The 17274-nt window shown below is 33.6% G+C and overlaps 1 protein-coding gene across 17 annotated transcripts in view; it reads left to right on the forward strand.

The window, feature by feature from the left end:
* Positions 1–17274, forward strand: part of LOC118194022 (cell adhesion molecule Dscam1-like) — a 234218-nt gene that overhangs the window by 213138 nt on the left and 3806 nt on the right. For all 17 annotated transcript variants that reach the window (XM_085819465.1, XM_085819462.1, XM_085819466.1 and 14 more), the window contains exons 13-14: positions 4050–4193; positions 6994–7166. In XM_085819465.1, coding sequence (XP_085675591.1) covers positions 4050–4193; positions 6994–7166 — 317 coding nt within the window. The remainder of the gene's footprint in view (positions 1–4049; positions 4194–6993; positions 7167–17274) is intronic.

A 17274-nucleotide genomic window follows, 5' to 3' on the forward strand; every position in this document is an offset into this window, starting at 1 on the left:
AGGAATGAAAACCTTTTTCGAGATAACGCATTCCTTTCAGCATTAATTTGAATGGGAGGTTTCTAGTTGAAAACAGTTGCGTTCATTGATCTGTTATGCATACGAACCCGCAATATTTTATGCCTGAGGAAAATTAAGCTGGGACTCTGTTTCGCGTAGGAGAGGAACCCATCTTTTGCACTTCTGGGAGGTATATGTCGCTTGAAAAAGTTTCTTATTGTGTTGCACATTGATAGGTCTGATAAAGGTTTAAGTTGCACATGTTGAAAACTACGAAAATATTCCTAACCTTGTAGAGACAATAGATATATTTTTGGAAGCAGGCAAGATGAAAAATGAGCAAACGCCTTCGCCGGTAATCGAACCACGGACCTCTGTAATACCGGCCCAGTGTGCAGAAGCACTACACCACGAAGGCACGCTAGGAAGGCGGCAGAAATACCTTATATACTTCCCCTTTTAAAGGGCGACTGGGGTTTTTAGAGGACCCAATCGCCAAATCCTGGGCGGGGAGAAATCATCATCCACCACCTTTTTAGTTCGATTGTCACTGTAGAGACATTAGGATTTTTCGGAGTAGGCAGGATGAAAAATATGCAACACCTTCGCCGGGAATCGAACCGCGGACCTCTGGAATACGCTGCTAGCGTGCAGACCACCACATTACGAAGGCATGCCAAGAAGGCGGGAGAAATACCTTATACAGTATTCTGAATTTTTTTCGGTCTCAAAAAATAATTGAAGTCTAACTTCACTAGCAAAAAAACGAAGATTTTAATTTACAGAAGCTTAATCAGACCCATTCTTACATACTTTGCTGAGACCTGGGCAATAACAGAAAAAGCTAAAAGTATCATTTCTGTCTTTGAAAGAAAAATTTTGAGAAGTATTTTTGGTGGCATAAAATGTAACAATATCTGGAGAAGAAGAACTAACTCTGAACTCTATAAATCCTTTAAAGAAATAAATATAATAAAATATATATGATTCAGAGGATTGAATGTGCAGGACACCTGTGCAGAATGGATGAAAATCGAGTAACTAAAAAGATCTTTCCGGCCAGACCATTCGGCACCCAAAAAGAGGGAGACCTAAACTTAGGTGGCTCGACTGTTTGGAAACGGAGTTAAGAATTTTAAAAATAACCAATTGGATGTCCATGGTCAGGGGAATTCGATTTTGAGGAAGGCAAGGGTCCATCCTTGGCTGTCTGGTCATTGAAGAAGAAGAAGTATTCTAAAATGCTATTCCATATGGTTTCTTTTAGCAAATTCGTGGATGACACTTTAAAAGTCTATTTTTTACTCTGCTTACTCTTCTGTAGAGAGTACAGTAAGATTTTTAAAAGAGAGTGTATTTATATGTAGGTACATGAGTAATCGATTTTTATCTAGAAAAATCACTTTCATAATTAGCACAAATTGTGATGAAAATTCGCGGTAGCATTATAATACTTGTAGATTATATATTGGAGCAACTTGCAAATTTCAAATGGACTTATTTCCACGCTTTTGTTTCTACTTTTGAAGTTTTATTTCTGTTACTGCTTTCTTTGGCAATAACAGAAGTAAAACCTTGGAAGTTTTTGTCTTTCAAGAAGGACTCTTTCTTATTAATATCAGCATGATCATAATTAGTTGACAACAGTTTTATTTATTAGTATAAATTGCGATAAAACAAAGAAAGCATCGCAAGATAATGAAGCTGCAGAATTCTCGTTGCGATTTCTTTGAACACTCTGTAGAATGTAAAAACCACTTCTCTCGCCAATTCAGTTTGTATTTCACTTCATGATATTTCATCTTCATTCATTTTCTTTTCGATAATCCATGACTTCATAATAATATTTCCTTCAAAATATTCATTTTAATATGTTTTCATTTCATTCCGTATAAAATTACGTTTCACTTGAAAAATGTTGCTCCCAAATAATATGCTGCCTGTTGCGGACTGCCCGTTCAGCACCTTTCTAATCACACCATTGCGATTCAAGCCATCATAATAATCATAGTCTCTAGTGCTAATTTGTGATTGTAACTATCAAATATTCATAAATGCTTTCTGCCCCCATTTGTGCTAACTTAAAATTAAAATCATTTGCAAATTGTATTTTCGTGTGTTAGGAATGTGACTTTCTTCCGAGCAGCAATTGTTTGGTTGAAACCGGAGAAACAGAGTAAAGCTTAATAATAAATGAGGTATGTTATGTAGAGACATTAGGTATTCTTTGAAAGCAGGAAAGATGAAACATGAGCAATGCCTTCGCCGGGAATCGAACCACGGAACCTGGATACGCGCCCAGCGTGCAGACCACCACACCACGAAAGCATGCTAGGAAGGCTAGAGAAGTACCTTATATACTCTCCCTTTTAAAGGGCGACTGGGGTTTTTAGGGGCTCAATCGCCAAATCCTGGTTGTGGAGAATCATTATCCAACACCCTTTTTTAGGTCGGGCGCCAATATAGAGACATTAGGTATTTTTTGGAAACAGGAGATTTTAAAAATGAGCAACGCTCTCGCCGAGAATCGGACCACGAACCTCTGGAATACGCGCCCAGCGTGCAGACCACCACACCACGAAGGCATGCTGGAAGGCGGGAAAAATGCCTTAAAGTTGATTCACATTTATAGCCTTTGAATTTTATCTTAGCTTTTAAGTGTCAAGTTTCATTAATGTTTTGCAAAAATTAGATTTATGCGTTAGATTAATTTTTATTTAATATAGTAGTTACTTTCGCTGAAATTTAAAAAATTATTCTAAAGCTGAATAATTTTTCGTTTGTTGGTACTTCACAAACTCGATTCTTCACTTGAAACGGTTCTCTTTTAGCGGATCATAAAGGAACTTCTAAAATTTTAGTTATTAAATATCAGAATTGATCTTTTCCTTTTGACAAAGAAACTGAGTAAATGCAAATAAAACGAACTATTCCCTAATGGTTACGTATACTATATGGCATTATAAACACTTTTTTTTAATTAAAACAAAGCGGAAAATATTGAGAAAATGTCAAAATGCATTATAGATTAAACATACTAAATATTTATGTCCATTAGCTAAATAAAGTAAAATTTAATTAAGGGTCGTCGTTATAAGCCGTCGGCCAACGATAATATATGAACTAACGGGATAGGGCGGGGCAGCAGATTTTAAGCATTATATTAAAGCAATCAAACCACAGGACTGGTGACCGTTAAGACCGTTTTTGATTCACGATTTACGGGTTGACAGTCGCTTGGGAGAGGGCGACGCAGTACATTTAAAACCTGAATTATCTTCCTAAATTTCTAAAATATCTATTACCATTAAAGCCGTTGATCACAAGTGATTTGCAGGCTGAAGGTTACCGGTGTGGTACGATGCAGTAAATTTATCATGAAATGCTAGTATTACTCTTAAATTACTCGGTTTCTTAAACAATTAAGTTTTAATATTAGTTAAATTTGAAAATGAAGAACTTATACTTTGGAAAATAACAATATTGAGAACAACTAATTTGCCATACCGCATGAATTTCGAAATAAGTAAACTAAATTAAAAGTTTTGAAAATAAAATTAAAGATAAAAAAAGAGAAAAATTCCGAAAGTTTTGAAAATTTGCTAGGGTAAAGCCGAACCGAAAGACTCAAGCGTTTGATCACAGATGTCTTCAGTATTCGCGGCACTCTAGGAGATCTAGTTAGCGTCAGTACAGATTAATCGTAATAATAATTAAATGGGAAATGTATCTTTATAAGAAGATTGGTCACCGGTAGGTCAACGGTATGAGGTGGTACCGCAAATGTAGATATATTTTTGAGTTAATATTTAACCAAAGGATACCCATCACCATCAAGGTTCACCTGTAACCTATGGGTTAATGATCAGTGACATATGGGGTAGTCACTGATGTTTGCCTGTGGTAACAACGGCCAACGCGTGTAGTGATAAATGCATGATAGTAAAACATAGCACTGCAAATAATTTCCAAACACGTTGCCAAAACTCATTTTTCTTTTATTCAGACTTTCAGCAGCATGCATTAATGCAATATATTTCTTCTTCTAGGCTTTGTAATCGGCAACACGGAAACATACGTTGATCTTTCAGTTATTGTTCCTGTTGCTGCCTGCATTCTTGCCTTTATTGTAGTCACCATCGTTGTCATTATTTACTATAGGAAGTCCAAAGCTCGAAACAGTCTTGAAAGAGGTAAGAAATACTGATTATAATTCAGAAATATTTTCTTTTTTGGTGGCATTTTTATAAGTCTTATCATTGTACGAAGTAATACAATATATGTTAGCTTAATTTAATACCTGATGTATTTCCTTTTGCATGGTAAAATTAAATGACAGATAATGGTATATTTTGAAAATTGAGATCATTTCTGAAAATAAGTTACAGATAATTTGCAACAAATTGAAATATTTTAAATATCCATTTGTTTTAAGATATTGTTCTGTTCTGAGATTAATGCAGAATGTTACAATACCACTGAAAAAAATTTGAACGCTAAAGGCCAGCTATGCTGTTATAGATTAGGTATATGAAAAAAATCACTTCTTTAATAATATCATTTTTTTTATGTTTCTGAACATTAAAATAATGTGGGAACGTTGTTTAAATGTGTTTTGTTTTCATTTATTCAAAGCATGTTTGATGTTGTTGATGAATAATTTTTAATTTTAATTTCATAAAACTATGAAATTAATATTTTTCTCATTATCATTATCGTAGATTTCATATAAAGAAAAATCTTTCATATGAATAATGTCTTGAATGCTGTATTGAGTCAGATAAATATCAAAGAAATTTTTACTCCATTTGCTTGAAATTGAAATATATGCTCCCTTACACAGAGTGCAGCTTCTCATCATCATTTCAAACCAATTATTAATACTACACCCATTCTTTGGGACATTGTCCGCTAATTACTCCAGCAGAGCGCTTCCAGATAAGTCAAATCTCTGTCCAGGAATATTTTCGCTGGCTTTGGGAAATAAAAGCACTCATAAATAAATCTGGACTATTAGAAGGGTGGTAAAAATTTCTTAGGTCTTTGAATCTTTCAAAACTATTTTTTTTCTTCTGCGTGAGCTACTTACTGCATTGTCTCGATGCGATAAGATTCCTCGTAATCGAATTTCTGGTCTTTAAATTCTTATTGTTTCGACAGCATTAAATAAGCAATTTATGATCAACCATTTGGCAGTCCCCATTCATTGATCCTATTGCATCACACTTTTAATATATTCTTTTCTTTCTTGCATGCCATTTTCTTTACAACGCGTCACTTTTCTATGGATCGATCTTCATAAGGAAAAACCGAAGCCATATTGATAGAAACAAGATTTATCCATACCTGTTGAAATATTAAAAATCGCTTTCGAGAGTTCTTCATCAAATCTTGAGGCATTTGCTTTTCATTAGTTTACTCAAACCTATTTATACCGCCCAGACGGTATAGTGGTTAGGGAAGCCTACTACGGTGCCGAAGGGTCCAGGTTTGAATCCTGAATCTTGGAGAAAGCATGGATTTTGTAAATGTAGAGTGTCTTTGAGGCATAGGGACACTATAAATATATGGCGAGTCGAAAGTCCTCTCGTGTGGTTTGGTGTTAGGGGTGTCCTCCCCGGAGTGTTCTCTATCAAAACTGGGGTGGAACTAGAAGTCCAACCTCCTTAAGTCTCTGGCGCTCTTTCTTCCGTGAAATACATGGAAAAGAAACAACAACAGCTCAAGCTTGTTTTGTTGGGTTGTAAAGCAATAAGGAAATTGCTCCTGACACCAAATTTTTATGAAAGCTATTTCTAACGGTTACCAAAGCTTCCTAACACCAAATTTTTCATGAAAACTATTTCTAACGGTTACCGATCTAATATTTAGAGTATTTTGAATATAAGCATGAATTACTTAATTGCCTACTTTTAACGTCTTTTCCTTAAGTACGGTGTTTAAATCGATTTAAGGAATGGCCAGTCTCCATAGTGATCTTTAATTTGCAAAATCTATGATCCCTCCTTCAATGGACTACTTATAAATTGTGGCTTCGGAAGGAGAAGATCTCATAAAAGCACCGCATAAAACGCTTCAGACATTCGCTGTTCACTTAGTCACGATAATGCTCAGTTGAGCTCCACAGTGTTTCGGCAATATGTGACAGCTAGATAGACATAAAATAGTCTTCTCGACAAGTGGCAGCTTGTAATAAATCTTTCTATGTATATGACACCATCGAATGTCTCACCTGCAGGAAACTCAAGGTAACTTATGCTTCAGGTGGTTTTATATACAGGATTCTCAAAACTTTCGGAAAGATATAAGTTTATTAATTTTTGTAGGTTTTATATATATAGTGATCCTTCTAAACGTACGTCTTATACAATTCTGGCCCATTTTTTATAGGAATTACACTTTAGTTAAATTCATTTCAATTTCATTAGAAATATATCCTTATATTTGTTAGTTTACATACAAGTGCTTTGAAAATTAAATTATCAAATTATTTGCTCATTCTCTTTAATTAAAATTTTCTATACTTGAAGAAAAATTTTAATATTGTACCAGCTGTCGTGGCAGTAATAATACGATGCCGCTATAGCTTCCTTAAATCTTACTGCATTCGTGAAATTGTTTTTAAAAGGGAACAATACGAAGAAACATACTCTAATTATAGCCATAATCATTTGAACTTTCCCTGTTATGTGAAATGATTGTGCTAATCTGCATATCGCTGTCAAGATATATCTATATTTGATAAAATATATATTTTGAGTTTATAATTTAATACCTGTTATGAGACAAAAACATGTTTTTGTTATTGACATTTAGTGTCTGTAATCAAAATAGGTTTTCAACTCTTTTGTGGTCTCTGATAACAGTGCGCAACGTTTAGAAGAAACATAAAATTCCTTTAGGTTTTTTCCGAATAGATAGCACATTTATTGTCCACATTTAAAAAAAAAAAGATACTAATTTAAGATTTAAAAATTTAGTTCCTTTCCTCAGCTTTTCAAGGCGGTAAACCATTTCCTTATACGGGTTCCACTCAGCGGTACATCGATATCGACAAGACACGGCTTCCAGCTGAACCAGGCACTCTAACTTCTTCATATGCCACCATACCAGCGAATGAACTTACTGATGAAGCAACGCAAGAAATGAAAGCCTTTATGCATGGAGTAAGACATATTTTTTAAATAAATTTTAAGTCTTTTCGTTTATCAGAAATAGCTTCAATATAAGTTTTTGAATAACATTCGTGCTAATTAATATTTTTCTACTAAATCCAAATTCTAATTGAATTTTCAAACTGCTGATTACAGTATGATTACAGCAGAATTCCTTCTACTATTTTTTGCCACCCATTTTGTTACCTATGAATGAATGATTTTGAATATGATGATATTATGAGTGTGAAGTTAAATTTCGAACATTTTGTAAAACTAATAACGTAAAATATTGTTATAAATGTATGTTCAATATTTGTATTTATTTAAGTACACTTTTTGGTGATTTTTTTATTATTTGTTTTTTATTTATTTATTACAATTAGCACCATAGGTGCTATTAGTCTCAAATCTCAGTTTTGTGTCCATATCCGTATTATTTTGAAATGTTGCCACCAAATGATATCACTATATATTATTTTTAAATAAATAATACAAAAAAACTAATATAACTAATACAAAAAACCCGCAAATAAAAGGATTTTGCCGGATTATTACCTCTGAATATTTTTTTAAAGAAATAATACAACGAATACAAAAAAAAAAAATGTACGGCAACACTAATTCTACCAAATGTCATCGCCATGTATTATTTTTAAAAGAAATAATATAGCGAATATTAAAAAAAGTATGGCAATATTTAACACCTTATCGGAAATTCTAATGATAACTCAAATAAAATATTTTTAACTTTGCTCCAGTTTGTTGCCGTTTGGTAAGAAGATAGTTAATTTTTCTTTTAAATTTAATCTACTTTTTATTCTGCTGCAAACTAAGCGATTTAAAACCAAAAAACGCAGTTCTTTATTTCTTTTATTAATAGCCAACTGGACCTGTGAAATGACATTAATTAGATTAATTAGAAGCATCATATATATTTTTCTTTTTTTACAGTAACTACTTCAGAGGGGTGCCACGCCAACGCCTAGTTAATTAAAAAGTGAAACGCACAACAAAAGGGATTCGACACAAACGTGAGATTCAAGAATAATAGCCCTTCTGTATTTAAAAAAAAAAAAAAAAAAAAAAAAAAAACAGTTTCATAAGAATTTCTGAAGATAATGCTGTTTTTAAAAATTTTTGTGATGTTGTTGTTGAATTTTATGTGGCGTGAGGGCGAAGAGAAAGATGTATAATATTAAAATTAAAAGACAAAAAAAAAAATTGTGTCAACAAGAGCGAGTGGAAAAGCAGATACCTGCGAGCTCAACGAGAGCATAAAAAAACCATAACAAAGCATCTAGTGCTATGTTAAGATTCAGATTTAATTCAGATGTCCTTTCAAATTTTTTCTTTTTTTTTTAATATCATATTATTGTTTTTATTTACGTAGTACTATTTTACGTTATTATATAAAACATCATGCAATCAAGTTTTAAGAAATATCATTTTAAATCCAAACTAGTACACAAATGAAAAGCACAGAACATCCACATCAGGTTTCAAGCTTCGATGTTTATTCTGTTCGATCACACATTGCCAGATCCACAAAAAAAAAAAAAAACATCTCGAAGCATGGCGATTAAAGCATTTACTATGGCTGATTAAAATAGATTTTCAAATAAAATTTCTTACACTTTAGACCCACCTAAACAGATGTTCAGAACAATCAAGATTACCGTTAGGAATGAAAATCTTCAAGATTAACACAAAACACAATTTCTTATAACCCTTTCACATTCTGTCTGGATCTAATTATCCAGTATTTTTCACGGAAAAACATTACAGTATTAGCTACACCTATATAAAAAACTCGTTCATGTGCATCACGCATCAGAAGATCTGCAAATTGAGTTTTTGAAATAATAATTATAGGGATGCTGTTTGTGAAAACTTAAAGCCTATTTTTATAGTGTTCCTACTACCAATAGTCCTTCATCACTTCGAAAATAATTCACTTCATAAATTTTAGAGTTTTTGAAAATCAGTTGTTCAGATTTTTAAACTATTAAATTTAATCAGGAAAATGTTCATGTTAAACTTCTTTTATGAAATGCAATTTTCCTGAGATCAAGACTACTGTTTTCTTGTCAGTTTTATTTCTTAAGTTGTGAATCCCTCCAGTCACACTAATAGCCGTAATTAATTTATTATACTGCCCAAGATCCAAAAAGAGGGTTAGACTTTTTTTTTTCAATAAAAAGTAGTATTGCGATATTATTTACACACTTTTCTCCTGTAATTCAACATCAGAAAATTCCGTTGTTGCAATAGATTTACTAAACTAAGTACTCACCAATTTAGCTAACCAGGTTGATCCAGAGCCATAATTTTGAAGACAACAAATATTCAGCTGATCACCCTCGAGTCAAAATGTCGGCTGGATTGGATTTTTCACTATAATCTATGTTATGTAGAGAAATTATCTGATAGCGTTGTAAAAACTATGTGAATGATTTTATGATTTATGGAAATCTTAATTTTTATTTGATTATGAATTATTTATTTTTAGGCTTTAATTTTGGGGAAAAACAGATGCTTCTGGAAATAGTATTTAGTTTAAAAGAATATTATTCATTTTCCTCTATTTGCAAATCTTGTACAAACTTTTATTCATTGTGAAAGAAGCAGGGAAAGGGAGGCAATTGTTGCCAAGTCATGATTTCGCGCGCTTTGTCCTTTAGAATGTTCGAGAAAGAATTTTCATTGTTAGTTGACCTTAAGAGAGGAAAGTACGTGACAGAAAGGTCAAAGGTTGCTACTTGTCTTTCAATGTAAGTCATTCAGGTTTTTGGCGATTGAGGGTCCGGTTGTTGGCTAAGTGAAGAAGGGCGCGCATGCGCGATCACCCTTATTTCCGCATTCTGGAGTTGAAAGCGAAAATTTTGCCATAATTAAGGGGGCGATAAATGAAGCCATAGTGGGAGCCCGCGTTGGTGAAGGAGACGAAGGAAATTCGAGTTGGATTCACTTTTTGACTCACTCTCGGACTGACTCGCTGATTTTCGGGCTTGCTGGACTTACGGGCTTGCTGGACAAAATGTAATTACGAAGAGAGATGTTTTCCGGCGGGGAGCGGCAAATATGCTCCCCGGCCGCGTTTGGTTAAGAGGCGAGACTCACTTACTCTTGGACTCGCTGACTTTCGGGCTTGCTGGACGTGTGGACGTTGCTCTTGAAAACTGGCTTGAAGGAGATAAATGTAATTGACTACGAGAGATGTTTTCCGGCGGGGAGCGGCAAATATGCTCCCCGGCCGCGTTTTGGTTAAGAGGACTCTCTTACTGACTGGCGGGTGGAACTTACTTGGGACGAGACTCGTGAAGCTTGCTCTTGGGATGAGTAAGAACAGGCGAGCCGTAATTGCCTAGAAAAAAAAAACGTTTCTGGCCTGAAGTTGAAAACCCTCTTCCTTGCGGCGTGCTGGTAAAGAGGCGAAATTTGAACGAGTTACCTGCGTGTTGACATAGGACTTTCAGGACCAAGCGGATAGCCGTCCTGGGCAGCAGTGCTCCTGTTTCTGTTCTACAGTGAAAAAAATAACGTACCAGTGTAACGATGAGCCCGGTCGACGTCAACTCTTATTAGGATACGAGTCCTCCGCTTCAAGATGTCCCCTCAAGATAAGTTTTATTTTATTTTTTTTTTTTTTGGTATGTTTGAACTTTAGGCAAGCTTTTCAAAAACGTCCTTAGCAGTAAAAAACAACGTCGAATCTAAAATTTAACTCTCATGCCTTAAATTGTTTCCCTTTCCTTTCTTTTAAATTACCAGACAAACCTTAAGTTTTTTTTTTTTATGAATTTAATGAACAGACTCTCAGATGAGGTTGAGATTTTTCTTATTGTGATGTAATTGAATAAACTGATATTTAATTTGGAACCTCTTACAGTATGTTTTCTTTATATATTTAATATGTTTTTCCTATATTTCTTGTATATGTTTTTCTTATGTTTTCGATCCTCTCACGGCGCGGTCCAGGGATGCATTTTTTTTCACAACGCAAAAATGCTGTACACGTTTCACTATACGATCACTAAAATTTTGTTAGTTGGCAAATTCTTAAGAGTTTAGTTTTCCTCCCTAAGAGGAAGTAGAAACCTTTTCACGGCAAGTAGTTTCATATTTAACATTTAACATATAGGAATTTCAGATATAACCTGGTACCTTGAAGTAAAGCTATTTAACCTTGGTGTCGAAACTTTTCTTCATAACATCTATCCAGATACTTGGGCAAATTAATGATTATATTTCCAATACTCGATTTTTTACGAATATTTTCCAACGTTCAGGAGCATTATGGATCCAGTGTATCACTATCACGATGTAATTATACAAATAGATATTTTCTTCATGAAATGAAAATAATTCTTTTAAATTTTTTAGCAAGTCTTGCCGATATTAATGCTCCTAGACTTAGCCTTGGCAGTGTAAGTTTGTTTTATTGGTGCAATTCCAGATTTTGTCTTAACGCAGATTCCCCGTTCTCAATCGGTATGAAACATGCGATTGCACTGTATGTTTTAATAGATGCATTGTGGAATAAATACAATTCGGTACCTTTAATTTGATTAAATTTACTGGAGAAATGTTCGCGAAAAATTTCAGATTTCTTTAACTTTTCAGTTGTACTGCACCACTCGAACCACAATCGTTTACGTTCAGTTGGAACCTCGTCAAAAAATTCTAAACCCAACTACCAAATGTTCTGCATTATCAGTTTTGCTTATAGTTCAAATAAATTTATAATTTTGCTTATAATTGTCAGGAAATCTATTGAATCGAAAATATTAGCAGTTACCTTTAATATATTTCTTTTTGTAATGCTCCTACAACTATTTCATGTTTCACACAAATTATCTACGTTCAATGAAATTATGTCTCTATTTGTACACCAGTTCAGCTCTTACACAATTTAAGGAATTATTTCGTTCATTTCTTGACTTAATTATCTCACTATCATCCCATAGTTTTATTTCTTTTGCATTTGTACTAAATTGGCCCGAATTCATTTCGGTGTCTATGAACTCCAACAGTTAACTTAAAAGCCTATTCTACTGAATCTGCTCCATAGGAAACATCAACGACGTAATTCGAACCTTTCTACATCTCGAAAATATACATTTCCGCTGTCGTTACTTTCTTTAATGTTATTTTATATCGTTATTTTCTTTTTAATCTTTTTTTATAGTACACGCGAAAATGAAAGGGCTACATGACACACCGGAAGCAACGCGAGTCATTCTATAATGTTTCAAATGGTAATCATTATTAAAGTATGAAAAGTGTAACACATCTCTAGCAGTTTCTGAAATTCCGATCTCGAGAAAGGCCTTTTCAATATCGGCCGAAAATACATATTTGTGTTGTCTGAAACGCAATATTAAATTTAAAACTGAAGGATTCAAATTTGGAGCAGGCCATCAAACAATAATTCGGAAATGTCTCATTGTTACATTTCAAAGATGCGTCAAACATGATACGAACCTTAGTTTTTGATGCATGTTTTCTTACCGCTCGCGAATTGGCATGTAATATATTTTATTACAGACCAAGACTTTCAATTTCGTACTCTTCAGTTATTTCATCTTTTAACTGATCATCTATTATGCAGTCATTATTCTCCCTAAGACATCTCTTATTTTTTAGTTTATTAGCTAAAGACATTAGATGTCGTTTGGCATTTTCTAAATTATAACCTAAAATTTCCTGATTTGATTTCCGTAAAAAACAAGTTACATATTACTGAAACGCAATTCATTTTCAAATTTCTCAATAATTGATTTATCATCATGATTTTCATTCTTTTCCAAGCCCATGTGTTCTGAAGTCCAATACCTTCGCAAAAAGAGATTGATTGAGTTATCATTTTCCTTCAGACAATGAGACGCATCAATTGTAAACATAGAAGCAACAGCCTAACCACCTTCAAAAGATTCGACCAAAGACCAACCACATATAGAAGAAAACCGCAAATAGTTTTTTACTTACTCTTTCTTTTCGCGTATTTTGCACTTCCTAACATGAATCAGATACCAGCAATATTTTTATTTCAGCTGGTTCACTATTATCGGCTAATTTTAAATTTTCTGCTTTTAACACTTTCAAAATATTTTTCGAGGGAATTTTTATGATTGCTCAAGAAATAGTGTCTGTAACCACAATTTCAGTTGTAATTGAATCATTAGAGTTATGAATACTTTTGAAGGTAAACTGATTCCATTAGCCTACCCTTAATACACTTTTAATTTAGAATAAATATATAAACTTTATTTCCTTAAACTCTTTAATTTTAGTTCTTTAGCTAAATAAGAACTAATAAATGACTTTAGTGACTCGTCATCGATTAGAATTTTTACTGACTTCTAGTATTATCTTAATCTGGAGCGGAAACAGTACAAGTTTCCAGTTTAATAAACAAACATAGAGTTTAATGTTTTTTTTATAATAGTAACGGGAGTAACTAACATTCTGCTTAGAATTTAATGTTGCAACTACATCCTGTTTAATACCTGAAAGTGATTCAGATTCAGGAACGATATTCTTACAAAATAATTTATTATGATTTCAATTATTACACAACTCACAAGTTTATTTTACATCTAGACGATACATGTCCAAACTAATGCATAATTAAAAGGCAAACATCATCCATATCAAGTTTCAACATTCAGAGTTTATTCCCTTCGAATATGCATTCAACTGGTGTTGCCAGATACAAGAACAGAAACTTGCATTACGAAATATTTACGCCGTCTATTGGCGATTAAAATAGATTTTCAGATAAAATTTTTTACAATAGAATCTGGTAATGATGTTATGATATGGTAATAACTATTGGTAATGATGCTATGTATGGTAATATCTATTGGTAATGATGTTATAGTATGGTAAAGACACTTTGCTATAGTAATGATGTTATGGTATAATAAAGACACTTTGCTATGGTAATGATGTTTGATTGCCCTTGGTTTTGGGGGCTGCACTAACCCGAGACGTGCAGTTTTTTAAGAAAGGAATGTTTTAAATTTTTTGAAATATTTGTATTTATTTGACCGTGTTTTGGTTATTGTATTTTTAGAGTATTATTTACTGATTTTATGCAAGCATTTTGTGTACCAAATAAACAAATACAAATTACAAAGAGGAACTCAAATTACGAAGACAATGTGTTACCAAAAATTCTATTAAAAAATAGCACATAACTTTATTGTTTATTTTTGTTTTATCCAATTTGTAGCCACATATTTATTGTGTTTGTAAGTATTTATTTTGTAAGGGGCTATCTTGGAATTCTAAACAGACTGACGTTTGAATGGCGAAGATAGCTTAACTAAAAGCTACAATCGGCAAACTTTGTCCTGATTGTCCTTCTTGCGACCAGGTTGGCACATTCTGTCCAACAAGCACTTAGCATCTCTGACGTAAAATGGCAGTCTTTGTTTCAAATAGGGTGAAAAAAGTACACACTCTATTTCCTGATAGTAAAGGAATCATGTGCCAGGAAAAAAAATGATTTCCCCTGATCTGATTTTTCGTCGATATTCTCCTAAACATTTATTTGATTTTCACTGGGGGAAGGACCGTGTTCACTGAAAGAATCGTCTGATTGTTGGTTCATGGCTGAAATAATAAGTAATGAAACCCTTGAAATTGCTTCTGAAAGGAGAAAAGTCAAGCTTTGTCAAATAAATTAATCAAAAAATCAGTTGCCATGCTACGCAATTTTCATTCGATCTTGATGTTAGTAGCTTGGATATCGAGATTTTGTCAAATCAGATCATAAGAACAGAAAAAAAGGGGGATTTAGTGTTGCAAGATATTAAGGATGCTAAGGTTATAATAATACGAGGAATGTGGAAGAATTGTATTCCTCTTGAATGAGAAATTTCACATATACATACATACATTCAAAGATGAAGAAGAAATTATTTTTGTAAAAACTCGTATAAAGGAAAGAATTGATAAACCAAAGTTTATATCACCAATCTTATTTCCTTAGAAATCTGTATTTACACGAAAAATTATGGAGCATTTTTATCGTGAGAACTGTCAAGGTCGCAGGAGTACAAATGTTACTTAATATCCTATGCGAAAATTATTGGACTCTTAGAGGTAGAAAAGCAATTCAAAATGTTTTGAAATATTGTATCAAGTGTCAAAGATTTAAGTCTCAGTTATTAACAGCATATCCAGCCGCACTGCCTGCAGATAGAGTTGAAAATGCATTTGTGTTTGAGATTGAGGGAAGAAATTTAGCAGAACTCTTCGATGCAAAGCACAGTGGTAAAGTTTGGATTGTTTTGCTTACATGTGGCCTATGCAGAGTTTTATACTTAGATGTAATTTAATCTATGTCGACAGAAACACTCCTGCTTTCATTTAGACGCTATAGCGAGACGAGGATGACGTAGAATTGCGTATTGTGACAATGTTACAAGTTTTAGAGGTACTTAGAATTATCTATACAATCTAAATTTTAGAGGTACTTACGATTATCTTTCTTATTAATCTATCATTAAATAATAATAGATTAATCTATTTTAATCTATTATTAATTAAGAAATAAACTAGGGGAAAATAAAACGATTAGCTTAGGTTCAAAGCATAATTTTTTATTTTCTTCCTCCCACGGCAGCCTGGTGGAGAGGTTGGTGGGAGAGACTTATTAGGATTGTGTTAAAGAGGCTCCTTAGATGATCTTTAGAAAAAGCTGTACGTAAGAAAAAATGAGGTGTGTGATCTTAAAGGAATATGAAATTAAAGTAACTTACCCCCAAAGGTTGAAAATTCAAATAATGTAAATTAAGTAATATTTATGATATCTTGACATCATTAAATTTTGAATCAGTACCAGCATAAATTAAGTAAATATCACCAGGCAGAAGATTATCAGTCATGATCGTATAGTGACCGAAAGTATCAGTCCTACCATTTTGAATCCTAACCTTTCGTACGAGAAATGCGTAATATCCCAATCCAAGTATATCTCATTCCATCAACGTCAAGCAAAGTTTCATGATAAAAAAAATCAAATTTTATAACGGCGGAAATTGAGTTGACTGCTTATTCCAATATATTTTGAAGAAGCACAAGGCGAATACTCATATTATTCGGAAAGTGGAGCACGTGCACATGAAGTCCTTTCGAGGATTTATTAAATTGTAGAACATCGTTAATTTACGGCAGTAGTTAGCATCTAGATTATATTACTTGAATCTTCAGTACCAATTTCTTTATTAGAAGGAATACATTGCTCTACATACAGTATGGAGATGGCAGTCAAAAAGGAACGAAAAAGAACAAAAATGGCACACGCATCATCCGGGGTGATAACAGCCAGAAGACCGTCCTACACCTTTGGAGCCCAGCAGCAGAAGGAGGAGAAACCAGTTGCAGCCGTCAATTTTGCTCTGTCATTGAGCGTGAACAGAATAAATGAATAAACAGAATAAATGAACAGTGAACAGAATAAATGTGGAGGCTTGCCTCACACTGTGATAATAAAGAGTTAGTAACAATAAATATGTGATTGTGAAAGCGTTATAAATTCTCGACCTTTCACATATTTATCAGAAGATTGCATAAACTACAGCCACGTTCTTAATCGACAGATCGAATTAAAAAATTGGAAACGTCGATGAGGTTGATGCTAACAATTTACGGAAAAGTATTAAGTACCATGCTAAGTTAATCGAAGATTTGAAATTACGCTTTAGAAAGGAATGTTGAGGTTGGCGACATTTTCCTAGTGGATTTCAAAAGGCGCTTAGGCTGACCAGCAGAATTATTGAATTAGTTCCAGGTAAAGACGGTAATAGCTATGAAATTTGATTCTTCCTATTGAAAGAATTTTTCCTTTAGAGATTCGCAGTCAAGACTTTCCAGTGGAGCCTGTTTCTAGAGAAGTTTCTTCTTCGACTGGCCATCAAAATCGCCGTATCCAGATAATGATAACTCAAGAAAGTCTCCAAAGATTGTGATTCTATTTTGTCGTCCTTTCAAAAATCCGATAAGACTGAAATGAAATTCAAAAGGAAAGAGAATAGGTTGGGAATAGCATCATTCCAGTCGCAAATGGCAAGAGTTAAAAACTGACGTCGCGTGATGGAATGATACG

The sequence above is a fragment of the Stegodyphus dumicola genome, chromosome 6 (genome assembly GCF_044657685.1).
Source record: "Stegodyphus dumicola isolate Sdum_Otavi_A_Nest chromosome 6, ASM4465768v1".
Classification (NCBI taxonomy): Eukaryota; Metazoa; Arthropoda; class Arachnida; order Araneae; family Eresidae; genus Stegodyphus; species Stegodyphus dumicola.